Genomic DNA, 23,854 nt, shown 5'->3' with positions numbered 1-23,854 from the left:
TTTAGGCCTTCACATTCCAGACGCCCAGGGGGCTGTATCACAGTTGTCTCCTGGGCTGCTCCTCCGGTTTCCCCACCCAGCTGGCCCTAATCTGTTGACCCACATCTTATTACCAAGTCCTAGCAATTCCATCTTAGGACTCTTAGATCCTGCCCCCACATCCTGGCTTCCACCACCTCTTGCCTGGACAGCTGCAACAGTTTCCATGCAGAATTCCTGCTCCACCCTCCACGCTGTGACCAAGAGCAAGCTGACCAGCTCCCTTTCCTAAATGCCTTAGAGGTTCCTTGGCATCTCTGGCAGAAGACTGATGGCTTCCAAGAGCACGTGTAGCTGTCTTCTGCCCACACCCAATCCAGTCTCCACACCTGGCACCTTCAACTTCCAGCTTCTCCAGTTCCTCGTAGTTCCCCTGGGCCTTTGCACATGCTGTTCTCTCTCTGCAGACCACGTTTCCCTTTCCCACGTTCGCCAGCTCCCAACAGGTCAGTCTGACCCCATCCATCTCCCAGGCTCCACTTCCTCTAGAGCTGTGCTGTCCAAGATAGGAGCCACTAGCCGCATGTGGCTATCGAGCCCTTGAATATGCTAGTTCTTATTAAGATGTGCTTTAAGGGGCGCCTGGGTGGCGCAGTCGGTTGAGCGTCCGACTTCAGCCAGGTCACGATCTCGCGGTCCGTGAGTTCGAGCCCCGCGTCGGGCTCTGGGCTGATGGCTCGGAGCCTGGAGCCTGTTTCCGATTCTGTGTCTCCCTCTCTCTCTGCCCCTCCCCCGTTCATGCTCTGTCCCAAAAATAAATAAACATTGAAAAAAAAATTAAAAAAAAAAAAAAAGATGTGCTTTAAGTGTAAAATACCAGATTTCAAAACAAAAAAATTAGTGGTTCATGCATAATTTTTATACTGACTTTATATTGAAATGAAAATAGTTATACTGGCTTAAATACATTATTGATACTAAGCTTATCTTTTTCTTCCTTTTAAAAATGCGGCTGTTAGAAAATTTTAAATTACATATGTGGTACATACTATATATATCTATTGGACAGCACTACCTCTAGGGGCTTCAGTGAGAACCTGATGAAGTGAGGGGCCTCCTCCAGCCCCACTTCACCCGCTGTCCCCATGCCTACCTGCCACAGAGCCAACACTGCGAGGGGAGGGATGGCCTGTCCCACACACAGTACCTGACACACAGCTATTTGGTGAATGGCCAGATGACCTGGGAAGAGACACAGGGAAAGAAGCTCCTCATGACACGACTTTCCCACCTTTTATTATCCAATAAATGGATGGGAATAGAGACAAAGACAGGACAACAGCAAAGTTTCAATAAATAAGAGAAACAGGGATGGCGGCAGTGGGGCCCATGCCTGCACGACCCCACATAAATAACCAGGTTGCTGAGCCAGAGTGGACATAGGGACTGGGCTGGGCAGTCGCCCGCACTGCCCAGGCTGGAGGACAGACACCAACACCACAGGGACACACAAACCACTGAGGCCAGGGGCACCTTACCAGCCCCTCACCCACGCCTCTCCCCAAAAGCTCCTGAGATCTTGGGGTGGCTATGCAGGCTGGCACCTTGTACTACAGCCCTGCCCAGGTCAAGACTGTGGTGCCAATTTCAATAAAAACAGCAGGGTGAGGAGCAGATACATGCATTAAGCCCCTTCTTATAGACAGAGCCAGGGATGGGCCGCCCCATGGGAGCCTGAAGGCAGAGGCCTTAGAAGCCGCAAAAATGGGGCCAGATAAAGCTACTAATGGGAGGGGTGGCAAGGAGTCAGGCTCTCCCCTCACATGACCCGGGCCAGAACCTGCCAAGTAACTGGAGAAGCCCTGAGCCCTGAGATGCCTTTCTTTTCCCACTTGATGGTCAGAAGAATTATAACCAGGTGATGGCCAGGGACTTGCCCATGGTTAGAGCCTGGGAACTCAAGTCTCCAGCCCATGGCTTTTTGTTGCTCCTTCCCTTTACAGGGCCCACCAGAAGAGGCGGGAGAGGTCCGTACTAGGGCCCCGTACAGAGGCAAGGGCAGCTAATTACCAAGGTGTGGGGCCAGGAGCGCCAGGCAAAGGGCCCCTCCCCACCAGGCCAAGGCCTTGCCACTTAGTGGTACAGAGGATCCTGCAGGGTCCCAGGATCTGGCCAGGCTAGGGCACAGGGCATCCTTCAGAGAAAAAACTGGGTGGCAGGGACAGGGGAGGGGCTCTCAACCTGCTCCTGCACACAGCACCCGCCAGCTGGCCTGCCTCCTCACTGGGGCGGACGCTCCCACCTCCAGGCCTTGGCCTTTGCTGTTCTGTCTGCTGGGCCATTGCTTCTTGGTCCTCACACGCCCAGCTGCAGCTCTACCTCCTCCAGGAAGCCTTCGGAACCTCCCAGGGCAGGGCTGCCATGTTCTCAGATGAGATAGACCATCAGATGACCAGGTTGCTCTCATTTAGCCGGACCACATAGCGGTTCTCCTGGGAGACAAGGTGAGGGGTCAGAGTGGAGTCAGGGGCTTCTGTACTCCCTGCCCAGGGCCCCCTGGACCTCCACCCGCACCCTATTTGCAGTCAGGGTCGGCCCAGGTGCCAACTGACACTTTCCCCTCTAGCCCTCACCTCAGCCTTGTTCTCTGCTGGGGGCTTCAGCCACTTAGTATGGCTTCCGCCACTTCCCAGCAGTGCCTGCTGCTCAGTGGGGAGGCCAGGTTGTGGGGAGCCAGGGAGAGCACCCCCTGAGGGCCCAGCCTCTGTGACAGTCTTCACTTCAGAGGCCGCTGAACTTGACCGTTGCTCAGGAATTCGGGCCACTCGGAACCTGTGGTGGTGGAGTGAGGAGTGGTGGTGTGATGATTCCATTAAAGACAGAACCACGGGTCTAGAAAGGGCAACACCCGCCAGGATCCCACACCAAGTTCATGGATCGGAGTCTGAGCCCTTCCTATGCCCTCCCACCCACAGATGAGCTCCCAACCACTCTCAACCCTAGGCTGTAGGTAAACAATCCTTTGGCCTGAGGGGCCCAAGGTGTGATGGAGGCCAGGAACCTGCCCTGGCGCCCAAGGGCTCGTGTGAGACACAGCATAGCTGGAAGACCTGACTTCTCTCTGACAACCCTCCTTCTGCCCAGAGAGGCATACTGAAGCCAGAGAGGGACCAGTCACCAAGCAGGATGTTTAGGGCTCAAATGGGGCCCTGTCTCTCCCACCCTGGCTGTAATGTCTCTCCCCGACCCTCCAGTATCTATGCCCACCTCACCTGCCCACAGACAAGATGGTGATCTCGCCCTGGCGTCCTGCCTTGGCCCCAGCCTTGGGTGCTCTGGCCGGGTTGGGCAGGAGTCTGGGAGTAGGAATAGTGGCAGCTGCGGCCTCAGGGGACAGCAGCACCTCAGGCCACTTCTTCTGGCTGCAGCGGGAGCAGCAGGGGCCAGAGAGTGAAGCCAGGCCCTGCACGGTGTGGAGGTGATGACGATGTGGGCAGACGTGTGGCATGCTGGGGGGACCCGGCGGCAGCCTACAGCGGGCACAGGGGGAAGTGGTCACTAGGGCAGGCCAGCGCCAGCGGGTCCCAGGAGGTAATAAAGGGGAATCATGAACATGAAAGGGAACATACCCAAGTGGTGAATCCCCAAGGAGGCAGGCTGATTATCTGTGGGTTTGGATCGCCTGCCCACTCACCTGGGTACGGGCCTGTGGCTGGTCTGCACCAGCTGTTTGCTGTGATACTCCTTCAGCAGCTCCTCCAGGGCCGCGGCATTCTCTGTTGGGCAGCTGTGGTCAGAACCCAGCTCTGGGCCACAAAGGGGTGCTCCCCGTGCACCCACACCCCACCCCACCCCAGGCCTCGTGCCTTTTCCTCCACCCCTCAGCCACACTGATGAGAGAGGGCCAGGCTGGCCCCAGGTGTCTCGGTGGGAGGGGCGGAGCAGAGAGGAGACCATCCTCTCCTGGGATGGGGTCAGACCTCCCCTCACCTTTCTTCTCGGTGATCAGGCGTACTAGGACCCCAATGGTGTCCTCATTGGCGTCCTCAGCCCGGTAGGCGGGGTTGATCCCTGTGGAAGAAAAGCAACAGCCATGGTCCTGGGGAAGTGGAGGGTTGATTGGGGGGGGGGGGGCGGGGGGGGGCGGGCGGCACTCCAGACTTGACTCCAGATTTAACAGCTATGCCAAGATGTGGCAGCAGAGGGCACCGCAGGCCTTCCTGTGAGTTGTGCTGCAAGCCTGGGTGTTGATGCAGTGGTGGCACTCCAGGGCTCAGCTTAGGCTCTACAAACTCATTATCACTGCTCCCTGCAATTGGAGGGTGAGGGGGGCCACCCCTTCTGGGGCCTATCATCTCCCCTGCACAGCCTCAGGTAGCTGTGGGCTGTCTCCCTGCCCAGAACCCTGGACAGTTCTCGGGCACACTCTGCCATTCCGGGCTTATCACACTTCCCCACACACCACCCTGTCCATATGTCTAACTGAGGGCCCTCAGGGCCCAAACCTCAAGAGTGTGAGAATAGGCCACGTAATCAATCCTGGGCCAGTGGCAAACAGCTCCTAGGACTTGCACCCAGGCAGCAGCCAGCAGCTGAAGGAGAACCTAGGCTAGGAGAAAACAAGTGCAGTCCCAGACAAAATGGCCTGAGCTGCCATCTTCCTGCCTGCCTAAAGCCCCTGTGCACTTCCTGTCCCTGCCAGCCTGCAGCGTCAGGAGCTGGGAAGGGCTCTGGCCAGTCCCGGGCAGCCTGTGGCACAGGCATGGGAAGCACCGGTTCGATCTTAACTTGGCCGCAAGGCTCTGTGGGCAGTGTGTGTGCATGGGGGGCCCTGCCCTATTGGCCTTCAAGGGACGGTGCAGGGAAGAGAAAAGGGGCCCAGGACCCGGGGATGGGGGGAACACATCTCTCCCTCTGGTTCCAGGACTCCTAACTCAAACCATGGCCTGGAGCTGAAACCTGAGCCCCTCGTGGGGTCTGCCAAGGACAGCTGCCCTGCCAGCCACTCAGGTCAGAGGTCAACCTGAGAAGGCAGTCCGACCCTTGAACCATATACATACAACTGCAGTCCCCAAAGAGTTCAGATCCCTACAGCCGGACAGGGCCTCACCCAGGACCAGAATCCCACTGAAGCCACTTGCCCTCTGCTCTGCCCCCGTCACCACCTCAGGCCACTTCATCTTCCCTTCCACTCTGTCACTTCGCACGGTCTCCTCTGCAGCCGCACGCACACCTCCAGGAAGCCCTCCTGGTTAGCCCTCTGCAGGTCCCTCCCTGTCAGTCCCTCTAGGCCAACAGGTTCCCTTGCGCAGCCACCAGGCTGAGCTGGGCTGAGCTAGACCCTACCCTCTGGCCTCCCCACTCAAGACCCCAGGCTGAGCCTCACCGCTGCCTCCACCTCCAGGGCCGGGCCCAACCTCCTTGTGGGCCGTGCAGTGGTAGCCTTTCCGCTTGAGCAGGTTGCACACCAGGATGCCCAGCAGCCCCATGAGGCAGAAGACAGGCACGATGGCAATAACCGCATACTGGGCAGCTGTCTCCTCAGGGCCACCTGCCCGCGTGCCATTCCCAAGCTGCCGCGTATCCCCAGCGCTGCTGGCCCCTGCGGCCACCTCCACACCACGTCGGGCCCGTCGTCCCCGCTCTGAGCACCACAGAGGATGGAGGCATGGAGGAAAGATGGAGGCAGAGAGGCCCAGGGCCTGGGTTAAATGGGAGGGGGATGGGGGCACGAATGTGTCCAGAGCCGCCTACTGCCCACTCTCCACCATGCTGGGGAGGCAAAGGCCAATTCACCCTACTTGTTCTTGGCCATCTTATCAGTCTGAGCAAGGCCTCCTCAGACCTCAGGACAGCCAGACCCTCAGCCCCCTGTCCACCCCTCATTCTGGGGTGAACACAGTACCTAAGCACATGCCTGGGCCCGTGGACACCGGATCCCACCCCCCACGACTGGCCGATGAATTAGTTTCCTCAGAAAGTGACTGACAACAGGCGAGAGGTGTGTGCGTGTGTGAGTGTGAGTGTGCGCTCACACGCATCTTCATGTGCCTCTCTTTGACGGGAGGAGGACAGGGGACAGGCAGGGTGTTAGCTCCTCAGGGCCTCAAGCCATGGCCGCCACCCGCCGGATGGGTCCTGCCACTCAGAAACGAGGAGAGCAGACACTGCCAGCGGAACAATTGAACACGTGTTGCCGGACGCCCTCTGGCTGCGCACCCTTCCCTGGGCTCAGGCAAGCTCACTGGACCCCCACCAGTCCTGCCCCCCATCTGTCACTCACCATAACAGCTGCGAGTACCCAGAGGTGTCCAGGAGCACGGCTGACAGGAGACAAGGGGGACCCCTGAAGCGGCAAACCACCTGCAAAGAGAGAAGACATCACTAAGGCCTAAAAACTATCCTTAAGAGAGGCTCCTGCCAGGCACACTCACTGGTCCTGACCCCTCCCATTTCACAGATGGGAAGACAGGCCTGCTCAGGGGGTGGGTGAGGCTGGGACTCTAGGACCCAAAGTCCTGGTCACCTAGCCATGAGCCCTCAAGTCCCACCCCATGGCTCACCCAGGCTGGCAGTCTCCACATAGGGTGTCTCGAGTCGCTGTGCCTGCCTGGGCCTCCAGCCTCCCTCGAGGGCTGCAGCGAGCGTGGGGCTGGCACGGGCCAGGGCCCCATGAAGCAGAGAAAGTGCCGGGGGGACAGGACCTGCATAATGTGCCCTGCCCCAGGTCCTGTGGGAGGGAAAGGATGAGAACAAAGCCAGGAGCCAGGTCTGGGGAACCCGGCCCTGGCCCTCAACAGTCTTCCCAGGACAGGGCAGCTCACCAGGCTGGGCTCCTCCCCAGGTGGGCACCGCCAAAGGGTCCTTGATGTTGGAGTGGCCAGAGGCCAGCGCAGCAGCTGGAAGAACAGCAGGCAGGACACACTGAGAGCGGAAAGTGCTGGGATATGGCATCTCTGGGCCATCTATCCACCACCCACTTCCCAGTGTCTCAGGAGTGGGGACCACTGACCACACAGGGCCAGCCCCCAGGTTTCAGGGACCTTCTCTAACCTCAATCCCTCATGTTCTGAGTAAAACCTGCCTGTCCCATACCTGGTGCATCACCACTGCCTAGGTAGAAAGACAACCACATCGGCTTCTGGAAAGTGCTGGAAAACCCCAGACGGAGCCAGATCACGATCTCAAGCCCTTGGGTCCCTGAGTCACATCCATTCCAGCTAATCAGGACGATAAAGAGGAAATGCTTCCGAATTCCTCTCTCAAGTTCTGTCTCCCTTCCTGTGGCTGTGGCCCCGCCACCACGGCTGGGCCTGTTGTTAACCAGGCCCTGTTCATCATCCCTGGGGCCAACCAAGTCTGCAGCCAGTGCTTCCTGTTCTGGGCCCTCAGCAGAGTGTTTGGGACAACTTCCTCCATGACCTCTCCACACAAGGCCGGCCAGCTCACACTCCTGCACCCACACGGGGCGGGATACACCTCAAGGAAGGGATCTCAACTGGCCTCCCCCAGCACATTCCACTCCTCCAGCTGCCTTCCCCAGACAGCTCCCTCTGCACCTCACTCCAGGAATCAACTATCTGCCCTGAATCCCTCCTGCTGCGGGCAGATTCCCCCCACCCCCAAACCTGTCCTCCAATTTGGCCCAACTTGGGGTAACAAGCACAGAATAGAGCCAGCTGCCCTGGAGGGCAGAAGGAATGTCACACAGGAGGCTCTGGGACTCTCCCCAGGCCCCAGCCCTGGCTCCCAACATCTGCCAAGCCCTAGGAGGACTCCTGCACCAAGAGCCACAAAGGCCAGGAGGTGTTTCCTAGGGTTGGACTGCCTCAATTTGCAAAGGAAGAGGTGTGTAACCAACCCTAGCAAGGCAGCCGGTGTGGGGTTCCTGAACTCAGAAGGGCTGGAGTGCAGGGTTCAGTACTCCCAGGTCCCATCCCCAACTCACCACAAAAAGGCAGGACAGGGGCCAGTGTGGCAGGCTCAGCTTCATCCTCGGGCCCCAGGAGTCACCAGCCTACAACACACATGGAGGGAAGGCTCAGCAGGAGATGGGAAAAGGCAGGCAGCTGCTGTCCTCCCAGCACTGTTTCCAGAACAAGACTGGATGGGAATTTGCAAGGTATTGCTGGGCAGGCAACACTGGGGTGGTTTGGCCTACACTCACCGCACCTCTCCCTCCCCCCACAAACCTGGGTAGAGATGGGGGTGCCCTGTGTGGGGCTGGCCTCCCAGGGCAGCAAAGGAGGGGGACAGAGGGCTCTGCCAGGCTTGGGGGACTTCCCAGAGGAGGAAGGGCTTCCTTTCCCTTCCATAAATAGCCATGTGCATGGGGACATGGGCAGGGGGGCCCTGGGAGGAAGGAAGTGTGCAGCAGCAGTCCTGGGGGTGGGGGCTGAGAGGGCCTGCAATCCCCCCATGCCCAGACTCTGCACCTCATTTCCAGCTCCCAGGCTCCTGCCACTTGGACCTCCTGTGGGCCCAGCCCCTTGGCTTCTCTGCCTTCACTCTTGCTGTTTCTGCTCCAAGGAAGGTACTTTCCCTCAGCCATCAAAGCCAAATACGAAGGCAGCTCTGTCCAGAAGCTTCTCGAGATTTCATTTTCCCCCCACAGCCGGGATCAAAGCGCCTGCATGTCTCCCTACTCACTGCCCCCCATCACAGTCCCAGTCCCACCACAAGTCCCACTCCCCAGTGGGCAGTCTTCTCCACCGAAGGATGTGGAAGGACATGTCCAACACTGGGAGGGGTCTGACTGCATCTCTGGGTCAAGAGCAGACCGCCTGCTGCCACAGCAACCAGTGTTCAGCCTTCTGTCCTCTCTCTCAGGCACCTACCACTGTGTGTTGGGCATTGCCCTCGGCGCAGGAAACAGAAGAAGACACTGTCCCCATCCTCAGAGAGTTCACATCCCTGTTGACCATACCAATGGTCTACAGATAAACAGGGAAATGCCCCCCTGCCAGACAGTGGGAAGTGCCAACAAACCATGAGGCAGGGTGAGGGCGCCGCGTGGGATGGCTGCTGGCCTGAGGCTGAGCACCCAGGCTCCAAGCATGGGGTCCTCTGGAGAAAAGCCTCCAGCCAGTGGGCAGGTTGGAAGAACAGGAAGGAGGATTCAGTTTAGACAAATGGAACTGTGGCAAAACAAGAGAGTTCCATCACTTTTTTCCAGGAGACCTGGCTTCCAGCTCAGGAGGGTGAAGGAAGCTGGATTTGTCAGGCCTCAGCCACAGGCCATATAGCTTCTGACCCCCAAGGGGCAGCCAAGCCACTGGCCCAGGGCCCCCAGCAGATTGAGGGGACCCTACCGGGAGCCCCGTGCTGCCCGATACCAAGTCTGGTGGGAGAAGCAATACCTGCCATAAACCCCAGGTCATATGAGAACCCCTCGGGGGCACAGGTGGCCCGGCCTTCCCACGTGGAAAAGGAGCCAGAGGAAACTGATCCCCCTACACAGACCTCGGTGGCAGCAGCCAGGGGTTCGAATTACATCACAAGGGATGGGGAGGGGCGGCAGGCACAACATCCTCGGGACTCTCCAAGTCACTCTTGGCCCAAGGCCAGCTAAGGGGAAAACCTAGGACAGGAGGTCGGGCCACAGCATAAAGGCCACACCCTGGTTGTCTGTTCCCAACAGGTAGCATACTCAGACCCATTCCCCCACTTGTCCCCCCCCTCCTCTAATTTGGTCACAAGTCTTCCTTTCCAGTTTCTGGCCCAAAGTGTCCCTTCCCCTGCCCAGGCCGAGCTCCCACTCAAGCCCTGCCCCCCCACGAAGATCCTTCTTCATAGGATCTAACCCACGGACTTGACCACAAGCCCCAAGGCCTCAGGCTGACCCCACAGGGGCTGGACCAGGGGTGAAAAGAGGCACAACAGCCACAGAAGAGAGGACCCCAGTCCCACTCCTGGCCCTGACTGGCACCTGCTGGGTAACCTGAGCCCACAGTGAGGGGCTGTACAGCTGCTCACCTCCAGGCCGATGGGGAACCGTGATCTTGAGACTTCCAGGAGGAAAGTCTTCCAGGGGTCCAAAGGCCCAAACTCAAAGCCAGCAAGGGCCCACTCAGGCATATTCACAGACACTCGCCGCCTAGCGCCCTGACGCCTTCTAATTACGTGCCTTCTAATTACCCCAAACTGGTACTTACTCCAGTCTGGCCGCCGGAGTCTGCTTACAGCTGCACTCCCAGCCCCCTCACTCAGCTAGATTGAGCCCCCGATGAACCTGTCCGGTCAGGCGGCCCATGGTAGGCCACCCAGAACCCCCTCCGTGTACACACAGGGCAGCACCTGCCGCTCTGACCTGCCCCTCGGCACCCCCTGTCCCACCAGGACTCCAGCATCTCTAAGCCTGGAGTCCTGAAATCTTGACTGAAAAGCAAGTTCAGATCAAAGCCCCTCAGCTGGCTGAGTGTCCGTGAAGGCTCCATCCCCACCTCTCTGCCTAGTCCTAAGGCCAGGAAGTCAGTGACCTTCCAAGGCCTCCAGAGAGCCTCCTGGAAGAAGGCTGTCAAGGTAGCTGAGCAGACCCAGGCCCACAGCAGGGAGCCTCCTCTCAGGGCCCAGTGCTCCAGACAGAGGAGAAACACCCAACAGGGCCCCAGGGGCAGAGGAGGAAGTAAGCCTAGAGGCCACTCCTCCCAGAAGTCTAACCTGGGCCTGTCCCCATTGCCACCAACTCCCTGTGGGACCGGAGCCCCTGCTACACCTTGCTGGGTCTCAGTATCTTCATCTGCAAGATGGGGATATTTGTCTCCCAGGGCAAGACCATGATTAGGTTTAAATGAGGTAACAAGCCTAAGGAAGATCGTGTGATTTCCTCCCCATCACTCCCTTCTTTCCCTCTGCACCTTGGCTCAGGTTTGTAATTAAGTATTTGTTTGCTTACTTGTTCAGCGCTGCTCCCTCTACCCCACCCCGACAGCAGCAAGGGCAGGGATGTCTGTCTCATTCACCACAAAGCCCTCCCCCAGCAGTGTCTGGAGCGGGAGGCCTCCACAAAACAGGTTGAGGGGGAGCAAGCTTCCTAACATGCAACCCACCCCCATCTCCAAAAATGCCCAAACAATTAGAACCAGAAATTCCCTGGAAGAAAACCAACTAACCAGGGCAGCGGAGCCCCAGGGACATGCAGCCCTGGAGGCCTCAGAGAAAGAGGAAGCTGTGACACCACCCAGGTCTCCACAGCTTCCCCTTTCCCAGAACTGAAGCTTTGTAGGGTCATGAGGTCCCAGCCTGGGGCCCTCCTCTCCACTTACTCACTCTCCAACCTCAACCTGGCCTCCTACTGAAGCTCCACTGAATCTCCAAGGGCCCTTGCCCTTGGCCTCCAGTTCAGCCCCACCTGCAGCCTAGGCATCCTTACACTGGGATCTGGCCCCTGCCCCTTCCCCCAGCCATTCTGAGCTTCTTTCACTCCCCTGCACTTGCCTCTCCTACCCAGAAACCCTTCCCATCACCTGGCCAATACCTACTCTTCCTTCAGAGCTCAGCTCAAGGCCCCTCACCTCCTCCTGGAAGCCCCCCACCGCTACCTTCCCTTACATAGTCATCATCCACATGTAACCTACCCGGCCCCTTCCCCACAACCTGTGTGCCCAGTGCGCAGCACAGGGCCAGGGCCCTGGTAAGTGGGTAGATATATGCTGAACTGGGGATGGGATGGGTTTGAAGGAGGGGGCAGGGATCAGGAGAGCACCTAGGTTCTGTCAAGGCTGGGTGGGCCAGAAACCAGGATCTCCGTTAAGGAGCCCAGAGTCTAGGTGAGGCAGGAGGGGAGGGGGGGGGAGAGTTGAAACTGGATCTGAACCCCTGGGCTAACTTGGGGAGAATCAGTCTGCCTTGCTCTGCTCCTCAACTGGCTCTGTGGCTGTGGACACCCCTGCTCCCGTCAAGACAGAGGGCTGCTGTGAGGCTAAGAGAATTCACCTTAAATATGCAGCACAAGGCCTGGCACACAGAATGAGCCCTCAGTAAGCATTCGCCATGCCTCCGTTTCCCCATGTATAAATTATGGAGCAGGGAATGACACACACTTGACAAGCAGGTGTGAGGTACAAAAGAGATTCTTCTCTATTTATGCTTGGCCCAGAGCCTGTACACAGGAGGTGCTGAATTAGCCATGGTGAGGCTCTGGGAGGCAGGGGGTATAAGAAGGGAGAGAGGTCTGGAAAGATAGGTGGGCAGAGCCCAGGTCACACCAAGACTTGGATGCAAACTGAGAAGCCTGCACTGCCTTAAGGGCCTGTGGGAGACTTGAAGGGTTAGTGGGCGGAGGAGAGGTATGGAACAATTTGCCTCTCAGAGGGCTTCCTGGGCTGCCTGCCAAGAAGGCTGGACTGGGGAGACAGAGGTGAGAGGCAGGTCCCCACCTGGAGCAGAGGGTGGGAGGCAGGTACTTGTGTTTCCCAGCGGTGGCTCTAGGGCCTATGGACCTCCCTGCAGCCTTCAGAGGCTAGAGCTGCCGGGAAACACAGCTGGGCACAGGCCTCCCTCGACCACTCGAGGCGGCAAGACAAAGGCCGCCCATCAATAGTTAGAAATCCAGGTTAGTGAGGAACCAGTGGTTCCCTGGCAACTGGGGCTGAAGTAGGGCAGTGTCCACAGTGGGTGGCGGTGAGGGCAGCTAGGCATGCCTCCTTTCCATCCTCCACCCTCACGGGGAAGCCAACTGGCCCTCATTCCCTCGGGCCAGGCCCTCAGTTGCCCCTACTCCTTAGGAGTATCCCTGTTTCATACAGGAGTACTGCTGCATAGGGGCACTTGTACCCCAATGTTTATAGCAGCACTCTCAACAATAGCCAAATTATGGAAACAGCCTAAATGTCCATCAACTGATGAATGGATAAAGACATTGTGGTTTATATACACAATGGAATACTACGTGGCAATGAGAAAGAATGAAATCTGGCCCTTTGTAGCAACATGTATGGAACTGGAGAGTGTGATGCTAAATGAAATAAGCCATACAGAGAAAGACAGATACCATATGTTTTCACTCTTATGTGGATCCTGAGAAACTTAACAGAAACCCATGGGGGAGGGGAAGGAAAAAAAAAAAAGAGGTTAGAGTGGGAGAGAGCCAAAGCATAGGAGACTGTTAAAAACTGAGAACAGGGGCGCCTGGGTGGCGCAGTCGGTTAAGCGTCCGACTTCAGCCAAGTCACAATCTCGCGGTCCGTGAGTTCGAGCCCCGCGTCAGGCTCTGGGCTGATGGCTCAGAGCCTGGAGCCTGTTTCCGATTCTGTGTCTCCCTCTCTCTCTGCCCCTCCCCCATTCATGCTCTGTCTCTCTCTGTCCCAAAAATAAATAAACGTTGAAAAAAAAAATTAAAAAAAAAACTGAGAACAAACTGAGGGTTGATGGGGGGTGGGAGGGAGGGGAGGGTGGGTGATGGGTATTGAGGAGGGCACCTTTTGGGATGAGCACTGGGTGTTGTATGGAAACCAATTTGACAATAAATTTCACATATTAAAAAATAAATAAATAAATAAAAAGACACAGACTGAAAATAAAATGATATATCAACCAAAGAAAGACAAAATGGCACTGTAGCACATAAAACAACATTGAAGCAAATAGCATTTAGTAGAAAAAAGAACATTACTTTAAATACATATGCTATTTATAAAAGATAAAAAAAAAAGGAGTATCCCTGTTTCACACCTGGGTAAACTGAGGCCACGGGAGATCACTTGAATGGGTCACACAGCCAGTGTGTGGTGATGCAGGGGCCCAGGTCTGTCTGATTCTGCCTCCTACCTCACTCCTGACCCCTCTTAATCCTAGAGCCTAGCTTAGGGTCCAGCATATAGCAGATAGTCTCTGAGTGTTTACCAACCAGATGGCAGAGGCTAGGGAGGTAGTGGCATACAGAAGTGGCTCACTGAGAGGCTATTACAAAGCACCCAAGCAGGCCCCAGGGAAGGAGGTACTGCCCCCATTCCTGGGGGTCTCTGGGGTTTGCCTCCACCCACACTAACTTGCATATTGCCCTGTGTACCAGCTCCTGTGGGAAAAGGCAGTGGCACCTTTGAGAAGCAGGAAGCCCGGGGAAGGCTGGGAATTCCCAGGGGGTTGAAGAGTAAGTCCCAGGGTGGAGCCCAGCTCCTCAGGCTGCTGACAGGCTGAGGCCTAGAGTTGTACAGAGGCTATGTCAGGGCCACTCAGTGGGAAGGGCACCCCCGTTCCCAGCCCAGCCTTGGGCAGCCTTGGTCTCCCGGGCACAACCCTTGGGTAAGGACTCCATGCGTGTGAACCCCAAATCCCACACCAGGGCACACCAGACAGCAGCTGCTCCCTGGCCCACCCCGGGGGCTGGGCAGGGTTCTGTCCCTCAGACCTCCAGGCTGCCCCCAGGCCTGCACTTCAGAGGCTCAGGGAAGTGATGGGGGCAGGTGGGGCTGAGGGAGCTAATTGGCCCTTGAGGCTAAGAAAAGGGCTGAGGTGGCCAGACTGGGCCAGACCGCTCCTCCCAGTCTGGTGCAGTTCAGCTGCAAACCCGATCCCTTACCTGAGCTGAGTCTGGGGCTAGGGGAGGGGGGCACTCCCTCCCAGTCATCTCTGGGGCAGAGCTGGGCCTCCCCAAACCCCCTAAGCACTTACTGCGCGCCTCAATCCCATCCCAGGCCTCAAAGATGGCGTCCCAGGCTTCACAGATGAGAAAACTGAGGCTCAGAGAGACTAAGGAGTACCCTGTAACAAGTCGGTCTCAAAGGAGACAGGGTTAACCCACCCAGTGGTGAGGACAGTCAGCCCTTGTCCTTGCCACCCCAGGCCTGGCACTTCTGCTCCTATAGGCCCTCTCCAGCCTGACACCCAACCACTTAGCACCCCGGGCTTCCTGCAGGGAGCCCGAGCCAGCCCTGGGCCATCTCCCTGGCCCCAAGGCAGGATGGCAATGGCCCACTCACTCATGCTACTGCTACTTCTTCCTCTGAGAAGCCACCTTTGCCGCCAACCCCAGCTGCACATTCGGTACCAATCACGGTACCGTGCTCAATCACAGTCTGCTCAGCACAGGCCCCCCCGTCACCCTGACCTGGGCAAGGCTTCACAAGAGACTGAGGGCAGACCACAGGCCCAGCCTGCCCTGTCCTCAGACTCCTCTAGACCTGAGGTGCGGGGGGAAAAGAACCCTCTCCCCAGCAATTCTAGGTCAGGCCCCAACCCATGGAGACTGAGGACTGGGGTCAGCACAAGGCAGGAGGTTGGGTTCCAGAACAGTTACTCCTGGTTCAAGCTGTTTGTCACTTAGTGACTTTGTGACCTTGGGCAAAATACTTACCCTCCCTGAGCTTTAGGGGTCTCCTCTGCAAAAAAGGGCTCTGGTTCCTGTCTCTGGGGATGCTGCAGGGATAAGTGGAGCCACTGTAAACAGGACCAGGGCCTGGCCTGGCCAAACCTCTCCTGAGGATCAGTTCTCACCACAACCCACAAGGGCCAGAGGAGGAGCCAGGCTCAGAATTAAGCAGCATCCAGCCAAGGTCATCTAGTGGCTTTGGAGCAAGCAAGGGTGCTTTGGGGAACCAAGCATCAGTCCCAGCAGCATGGACAAAGGAGCCTTGGCCTCACAGGGAAGCCCATGGGTGCCCATTTCCCAGCTGCTATACCAGGCCTGTATCCACCTGCTCCCATGCCAGCTAAAGCCACAATCAGGAAGGTGGAAGGGTGCTGAGCAGTCAGGACCCAGCCCCACAACCCCAAGCTTCAGTTTCCTCCTCTGTAATTTGGGATAGTTGTGTTTCTTCAGCTGACCTCTTGGTGTGGCTGGAGGATCCAGAGTTCACAGGAGAACAGTGGCTCTTCTTACAATCAGGCTTCAGCCTAGGTGCCACCTCCTGCAGGAAGCCTTCCCAGCCTCCCTGTCTGGGTGGACCCTCCCCTCTCCTGACCCCTTCAGCCACCTGTGATCTCCCTGGAGGGAAGGAGGGAGGGAGGGAAGGCAGGCAGGCAAGCAGGCAGGCTGGTGGGCACATAGGGGCACCAGGCCACTCCCTGAGCTCATTGCTCCTTCTCACAGTGACTACAATATGCAGATCCAAGTTTAGATCCCTCCTTCCTTCTCTCCACCCACACACTCAGACCCCGCTTCTAACTGGCTGCAGAGGCCCCTCCATCCCTCTCTCTGTGCCAAGTAGCCAGGGCACACACTCACAGCCACATGGGCAGTTTATTTATAGAGCTCTCATCTTTCCCAGGATGGCTTTCCAGGCAAACAGACCTGGGTTAAGATCCCAGTTACACTAGGGTCTTGCAAGTCCCTTCCCCTCTCGGGGCCCTCTTTTCCCTACCTATACCTAGAAGAGACTGCTGACCCTCAGGGCATAAAGCTAAAGACGTGAGAGCCTTGGGGTCCTAATCCCAGGGCTGAGCACACAGTAGGGATGCAGCCCTGGGTCCCTCCTGTCCTCCTTGCAACCCCAGCCCCAGCCAGTGGCACTAGGGCCAGGCCCAGGCACCCAGGGCCTCCGCAAAGAATGGGTACTGAGCTCTGCCAGAGACCTGGTCCCAGCAACACTCAATGCTCAGTGGGGGTGGGGCCAGATGGGCCCCACTGGCTGACCTCAGGCAAAACCCCGCCCTCTCTGGTGCACCCCTCCCACCCACCGGCAGAAGGGCCAGCCCCGTAACAAAGGGGGTCTGGCCTTATCCAGCCAGGCCAGGTGCTGAACAGCCCCACTACTTCCTCCTCCCAGTGCAGGTAGCCAGCATGATCTTTCTGTGGAAACGGATGCCAGACAACCCTTGCCTCCACTTGGGAGACAGGGCTGGGTAAGAGCTTGGGCACCAGACTCCAGCACCACGGTTGTGTGACTCCAACTAGGACTGGTCCCTTCTGCCCTTTGAGTTTCAGCTCCCCAGTAAGCAGCCTGGGAAGGAATAAGATCCTCTGTCAGTACTGTTGAGACCTGAGCCCAGGGCCTGGCAAACAGCAGGGAATGTGCTGGCCCTGAATGAGAGCCTTGTCTGAGGAGGGCCCAGACACCAGATGTTCCCCTTCAAAAAGGATGGTCATGGGTCTTCACCTCTAAGCCCCCCAGCACACAATAGGCCCTCAGCCTACAGTGGCTGTCGTTCCTCAGGAAGAGGCCTGGCCGGCACCGATATGGCACCAATATGGCAAGACAGGGCAGGCTGCTGACCAGGCCTGCCCTTCCCAACCGGGTATGTAGTGCCCATGAGTGTCCCACACCTGTGCCCATTCCCAAAGGTGAGGGGGCGGGAGGGGGGGACACCTGACAGGTGGACCACAACAATGGAGAGGGGCTAACATTGAGCTGGGAGGGCTTCCTGGGTGAGGGGAAGTTGTACCCTGAATGGCCAGGAGGGTTCCAGAAAGGGGAGACAGCAAGAGCAAAGGCAGACTCGAACCAAGGCACACGGCAGGGAGAGATGAAGGTGAAGACGTAAAGTTCAGAAGGTCTTCGAAGGAAAAGTGCTGATGCTCAGATGAGGAGTCTGGACTATGTTATGCAGGCAAAAAAAAGTAAGTTGCCTTAGGGAGGATGTTCTGGCAGTGCGTGGAAGAACTGGAAATGGAGGCAGAGAGGCCAGTACGGGAGTCTGGGGCAGGACAGCAAGGCCAGAGTGGAACAACAGAGGGAGGCCTGATTTTGTGAAGGTGTGTCTGGAGCCTGCTTCCAGTCTTGGGCCACGTCCAGTCTGCCGGGGAACATGTGGCAGGACAGAAGGAAGAAAGGTACCCTGTTTGGAGGGTGAGAGCCAGAATACCAGGTTTCTGGACGCCTTGGGTAAGTCCCAGCACTTCTCCAACCTCAGTCTCTCCCTCTGTAAAATGAGGCTGACTCTATGAGCAGGCGTGGAGTGATGACTGCCCCTCAACGTCTCCCCTCTTTGGCCAAACACAGGTACCTCCTCCCTCCAGCAGCTATCACATCAGTCCCAACTGGGACCATATGTGGAAACCCACCCTGGCCCCACTGTCATTCTGGGAGGTCCAAGTTCCCAGAAAGCTTTAGCCTGGGCAGGGCGCAGGGTAGGGCTGGGAGGGCCTCCACCAGGGCTAGGATGAGAAGAGGAGGCTATCCCTTCCCCTCTTCCTCCCTCCCGCCCTGGGCCCAGAGCTATTTCCCTGTTTGCTGGGGATAGAAATAACTCAGGCTCAGCCCCAGGAGACCAAGACAGCTATTCTGATCAGCCCCAAGAAGCACAGCCCCAGTCATTCCAGGGAGGACCAAAAGACACCCTGACCCCCCAGCAACAGCCCTCGGCCCAGCGGCAGCAGTGGTCAGAACCTGCGGGGCCTCTGGGAAGAATGGGGAGACTGAAGGACCGAGAGGGTGGGGCAACCCCAGGTCACCCCCAGCCTGCCCCCACCCCACAGCTTGTGGGTAGATTCGGGAAAATACGCCCAGAGCAACTCTAAATAGTGAAACAGAGCCTCTCCGGTATGGTGAAGGTCAGCTGGGACTCTCAGTTATCCTTGCCACCCCTGGAGCCTGGGCTGTGCTGCTGACTCCTGACACTTTTTGTAGCTGTGTGGATGCTCCCAAAGCCAGCTGCAGACTCTAAAAGGCAAGAGACAGGCCTCTCTCGTGACCTCCCGCTAGGGGTGAGAGCTGGGGGAAGGGAAGAGGAGGAACAGGAAGACCACATAACTTACCCACCCACACAGACACGTGTACAAATACACACTACACTCAGAACTCACAAAGGCACACTCTGGCAAGGCCATGCTTGCCAGTCCGGGTTTGAGAGAGGGAAGCCTACATAAGCCATGAACAGATATTCGAAAGACAGGTGGCCCTCTCCAAGCATCTCACAGGGTTTCAGAGGCAGAAGACCTGAATTCCAGTCCTGGCAGTGTCCGGACTCAGCATGACCTTGGCCAAGTCACTTTGCTTCTCTGAGCCTCAGTTTCCTTCTCTGAAAAATAGTCCTATCTCAGAACCACTGCAAGGATTCAACAAGAGTACACCACAAAGTGTTCAGCATAGCACCTGGTACTGTCCCCCTGCCCTCAGCCCCAACACAGAATGCGACCAACATTTTCAGAGCAGGACAGAACTTCCAGATCCTTTAGCAGATACCTCCTCACCCCTCCTGGTCTAGAGAGCCCAATTTCCATTCTGCCCTGCATGGACCCAACAGACCTTCTTGTGGGGGTGGGGGCCTCAGAGGGTAGCCCAGATGGTGCTTCAGCTCTCCAGATCAGAGACCACTCGTGGGGAACAACTCCATGCCCCCTCTCCCCCAACAAAGGGAAATGAAGGAGACCGGGGCCACAGAGGTCAATGTCTGTGGATCGGAATTCTGGGCTTTGTCAGAGAAGCTGTACTTCCATCCCTGTCGCCAGCAGCCCCTGGGCCATTGTGTCCCCAGCAGCCAACCTGCCCCCACCCCCCACTGCAGTCTTTCTGCCTGGAGGGAGGGAGGGGAGAACAGAGGCGGTTGACCCAAAAACAATAGAGGATCCCAAAGTGATGATTCACAGTCCATTCACAGCCCAACACCTCAGTGTGCAGAAAGGGAGACTGAGGCCCAGTGGGGGCAGGGTCTGAGAGGAAGATAGGCCCAGTGAGAATACAGGTTACTGGGGACAAAGCTTTGCCAGGCATCTGGGACCTCAGTGTGTGAGTGTGTTTGGGAGGTGGAGCCTGAAGCTACCTCAGGGCCCCTCAGCTGCTGCCAGAAGTGTCAGTCATCTCAGCAGATGTCACCCAGACTTGGCCTCCTCTCCCCCTGCCAGAGTAAGTCACTCAGGGTCCTCCCGGCTGACTAAATTGAGATGTTGAGAGGCACCCTCTTAGGGACAGCTCTGGAGCCGCCCCTGGCCTCCCCTCCTCCCCTTCCCTCTTTGTACGGCAGGTGGTTGAGGTCCCTCCTCTTTCTGCCTCTTACTCATTCTCCTGAGGCTTGGACACACGCGCGCGCGCGCACACACACACACACACACACACACACACACACACACACACACACACTACTTGGCCCCACGAGCACACTACGGCCCCAGTGATTTGGAGGTTGGTTCTCCAAATCAGTTAGGGTTCCTCTCTGTTTCACACTCACATTAGAGAGTCACTCTGGCCCTGCCCTGGTCTCGTTCCAGGCCACATACACTCTCAGTGACCCCAGTGACCGGGGTCTCACAGTAAGCTGGGGTCACGGTCACCCGCAAGGACCTGGGGTCTCTCTCACACAATCACACGCACTCACTCGGCCTGTCAGAGATACACAGAGCCCCTCTGTGTCTCCCGCTTGGTCCCGGCGTCACTGCCCAGTGTCCCGGCCACACGTTCTCCCGGGCTGGGCCGCCTCACGCGCCGTGTCACCCACAGTCACGGGCTGACACCGTTCAGAGCTCCCCCCCGTCCGGCCGCCCCGCGCCGCAGCCGTCCCGTCCCGCACCCGTTCCTGGTCTCGGTCCAAGTTTCCCAGGCCGGGGGCGTCTCCGGGGCCCGCCGACTCCTCAAACTGCAAGTCCCGCGGCTGCTTGGCCCCCGCGCACGGCCGGGCCTGGAGTCGCGCCTAGAGGACGCGCAGCTCCCGGGGCAGGGGGCTCAGAGAGCGGCAGGGACCTGTGCGCGGAAGACGCCGGGCCAGGACGCGGGGGAGGGGGGTGCGCAGAGCCGGGCTGCGGCATCCGCCGCCCCGGCCAACTTCCTCAGAGACTCGGGGAGGCAGGGGGGCGCCACTCGGGTCCGCACCACTCTGGCCCCGGCGGCGGGAAGCAGACCCCGGGCTGAGGCCCCACGCGCCCTCCTTACCTGACCGCCCCGCAGCAGCTCCAGCAGCTCAACCCCTCGGCAGACTGGCAGGCCGGGCCACGGCTCCGCGAGCGCACCGGCGGCCGCGCAGGCTGCGCGCCTTTTGAATGAATCTCGGGCCGGGCCGGGAAGGTGCGCAGCCCCGCCTCCGCGCGTCACGGTCTCCGGCCCCGCCCCCTACGTCAGAGCCCGGGCTCGAGCCCCCAGGTCCCCACCCCCTTGAGGCCGCGTAGGGCCTTGCGTTCTCCCTTCGGGCCGCGCCGCTCTGTTTCGCCATCTCTCGCGCCCCCCGGGAACTGCAGGGGGCTGCGAGGGAAGAGGCTTCTTGGATGCACCTCTCCTGGACTCCAAACCAAGAAAGAAGGGGTTGCGCGATGCAACACAGTCTGGAGACTTGGATGCTACCCCGATCCTGTCACAATTGCCGGTTCAGGCAGGACCACCGCCACCCCTTCTTGGGTCTTGTTTTCCTCCTGGAAATTGGCAACCAGGGAGAACGACCTCACTTTGTTGATGAGGCCCAGGTCGGCCCCTGGAAGTGCTAGCTTGTTGAGGAAAGTCCAAGTGAAAGTGAATCTATAATGGAGGTACACGTAGTGATCTCCTGCACATGCCTCAGGGCGCAACCCAAAGCGCCTTCCTCCAGAGACCTTTCCTGTCCCCATTCCCCACCCTACCCCACCCCACCCCTCTCTGACAAGATAGTGTCTCCTTCCAACGGGACAGATGACACAGTGTTCTCCCTTCCCTACCACCAGCTGCCCCACCCTGCCAATTCCCATTGCCAGCTATCTGGGTGCCCAGTTAGGCAGGGACTAGGGACTCCAGGACACTATTCACATTGTATTCCCAGCTCTGTGAATTGTGCCCTCTGGAGTTGTGCAATATGGTGGGCCAGGACTGGAGGCAGCAGCTCAGCAGGCAGAGTTTCCCCCACTCAGTACTATTGAGGGGATCCCAGGCGGTCCTCCCAGGACAGCAGGGCTGGGAGAAGATGCACACAGCACGGAGGGCCTCATGTTGGGGGCAGAGGCGGGCTGGGAAAGGGATAATCACAGCCCATGACAGAGGTAAAGGAAGGTAAATAAGTCTATTGGGGATAGATTGTGGGGAGAGGTGGAGAATTCTAAACAAACTGAGTCCTAGAACCTGAGCTGTAGGGTGAGGGGGTGGGGAAGGTCAGGTCCCCAGGGTCGAGGAGATTCTCAGAGGAGAACTGGACACCTGCAGAGGGAGAGGGGGAGGGGAAGAGTTTCCATTTCCCTGGGCCATGCCCAGGTTGTAGGTGAAGAGCTCCAGGTGACTGACATCAGGATCATAGCCCCATCCCCCTCACATCTCAATGGACACCCCTCAGGGCTAGGGCAAGGGTGGTCCTAGGGTCGAATATCTCAAATCCAAGCCCATGGGGTGCGGGGAGCCCAGAGAGGATCCATGCTGGCACCTGGTGAGGCGATGAGAGTAGCCCAAGAGGCCCTCTGTTCCTGCAAATGTTTTCTTTGTAAGAGGACCTTCTATACCTGAGTTCCAAGTTCTGGAGTTCAAATGGTGGCATGTCACGTGCCACTTAATAGATTACATGAGGATATGCTTTTTGGTCAAGGAGCATAGGCTATTAATCAGACATCTTACAGAGGGTCTACACCTACTGCCGGCTCTCTGTGAGGCTTTGGTCAAATCCCTCCCCAGACTCAGTTTCCCCATCTGAAAATCTGGGTGCCAAACTTGTTACCTGAAGGTCGTTCCGGTTCTCTGTGGGAGGAGGTGATCTGCCCCACCTGTCTGAGTGCTAAGGGTGGGCAGCAGCAACCTGAGCCAGGAGGAAAGATCAGGAATGGTGGGGCTGATGTGGTCTCTCTTGTGGCTTTGGGGACTCTGGTTGGCAACTTTGGGCTCTCAGGTTGCATCTCCGTGGAGTTGGGTCTCCTGGAGCCACAGACCACACACATCCCACCCCCGCACCCTCAGGTTATGAGGGAGCCTAACTGTTATTTACTACCAGCTCTGACTCCTGAACCACAATGAGCTACAGATGGGACCCTGCTCAAGAATCTGGGAGCATCTAGTGAGGAGACAGAGAAAGAGTTATGGAGGCCACAGGAGAGATTTAGATAGGCTTTTTATAGAGCTTGGACAGCCACAGGCTTGAGAACAAAGGACTCTCACAATCACAGGCTTCTAAAACTCTTGGCATCTCACATGAACCTGCGAAATCTTAGCATTACAATCCCTGCACTTAGGGACCTCAGAGACCATCTCATTTGAACCTGTTATGGTGCAGCTGAGGAAGTGAGCCCAGAGAAAGCCAGCACCTCATCTTAGGTGGCACAGCACATGCTCCAGTAAACCAGGATGAGCTGCGATGGTGCTCCAGAGGCACAGTCATGAGCTCCATGTCCCACTGAGGCCCTGCCTGCAGTGGGGACCCTGTCCCAAAGGATCAGAGGCATGGGATGCAGTTGTTTGCAAGGAACCTGAGCAGATGTCAGTCTCTGGGTTGCGGACCAGAAGTGGTAGCGCCCTCTGCTGGCTGCACTGGAATTTTAACATGGAAATACAAAGGAGGAGGAATGCTGGGGGCTCCGACTTAAATTTCAGTGCTCTAGGGGTGCCTGGCTGGCTCAGTCAGTGGAACATGCGACTCTTGATCTCTGGGTTGTAAACTGGAGCCCCACACTGGTTATAGAAATTACTTAAAAATTAAAAAAAAATCTTTTTAAAAAATTTCAATGCTCTGCACTTGGCTAATCCCCAACTGGCCAAGTCCTACCCCTCTAAGGGCGGGCTGCCCCCTATGTCTGTGCCTTAGCTCCATGGGGAGGTCTAAGGAGAAACTGAGGCTAGGAGGCCAGGGTGGGTGGGGCTCAGCCTGGGGCAGGGCAGAAACTGAGCTGAGGCTGCTGGGCCGGAGAGCTAGGTTCAGTCCGAATTTAGGTCTAGACCCTGACATGGGTCTGAAATCCCACTGGGGTTAGGTTTTGGTGTCGCACAGAAAGAGGTCAAGTCTCAGTTCTGCCATTGCCAGACTGTGTCACTTAAGCAAGTGACTTTACCTCTCTGAGAGCAAGCTCCCCAGCCCAGGGTGTTGTGAGGATCTATTGAAACCCCATTGTCAGGGGTAGCAGCATCTTCTAGAA

At 57.6% G+C, this 23,854-nt stretch overlaps 1 protein-coding gene across 2 annotated transcripts; it reads right to left on the bottom strand.

The window, feature by feature from the left end:
* Positions 1-1,253: 1,253 nt before the first annotated feature.
* RELT (RELT TNF receptor) lies at positions 1,254-20,853 on the bottom strand. Of its 2 annotated transcripts, none has more exons than XM_040489278.1 (11): positions 20,718-20,853; positions 7,928-7,996; positions 6,804-6,878; positions 6,543-6,709; positions 6,263-6,342; positions 5,366-5,623; positions 3,970-4,050; positions 3,674-3,755; positions 3,252-3,509; positions 2,613-2,811; positions 1,254-2,471 (listed from the first exon to the last, which is right to left on the bottom strand). In XM_040489278.1, exons 2-11 carry the CDS (start codon positions 7,970-7,972, stop codon positions 2,424-2,426), a joined length of 1,293 nt encoding a protein of 430 aa, XP_040345212.1. In that variant the 5' UTR covers positions 7,973-7,996; positions 20,718-20,853; the 3' UTR covers positions 1,254-2,423. The 2 variants fall into 2 exon arrangements, with proteins under 2 accessions (XP_040345212.1, XP_040345211.1); XM_040489277.1 differs by lacking the exon at positions 20,718-20,853 and adding an exon at positions 9,955-10,056.
* Between the last annotated feature and the right edge of the window lie 3,001 nt (positions 20,854-23,854).

This window comes from Herpailurus yagouaroundi, unplaced genomic scaffold (assembly GCF_014898765.1).
Source record: "Herpailurus yagouaroundi ecotype Mexico unplaced genomic scaffold, PumYag 180, whole genome shotgun sequence".
NCBI lineage: Eukaryota > Metazoa > Chordata > Mammalia > Carnivora > Felidae > Herpailurus > Herpailurus yagouaroundi.
This window is presented reverse-complemented; position numbering and strand designations above follow the sequence as displayed.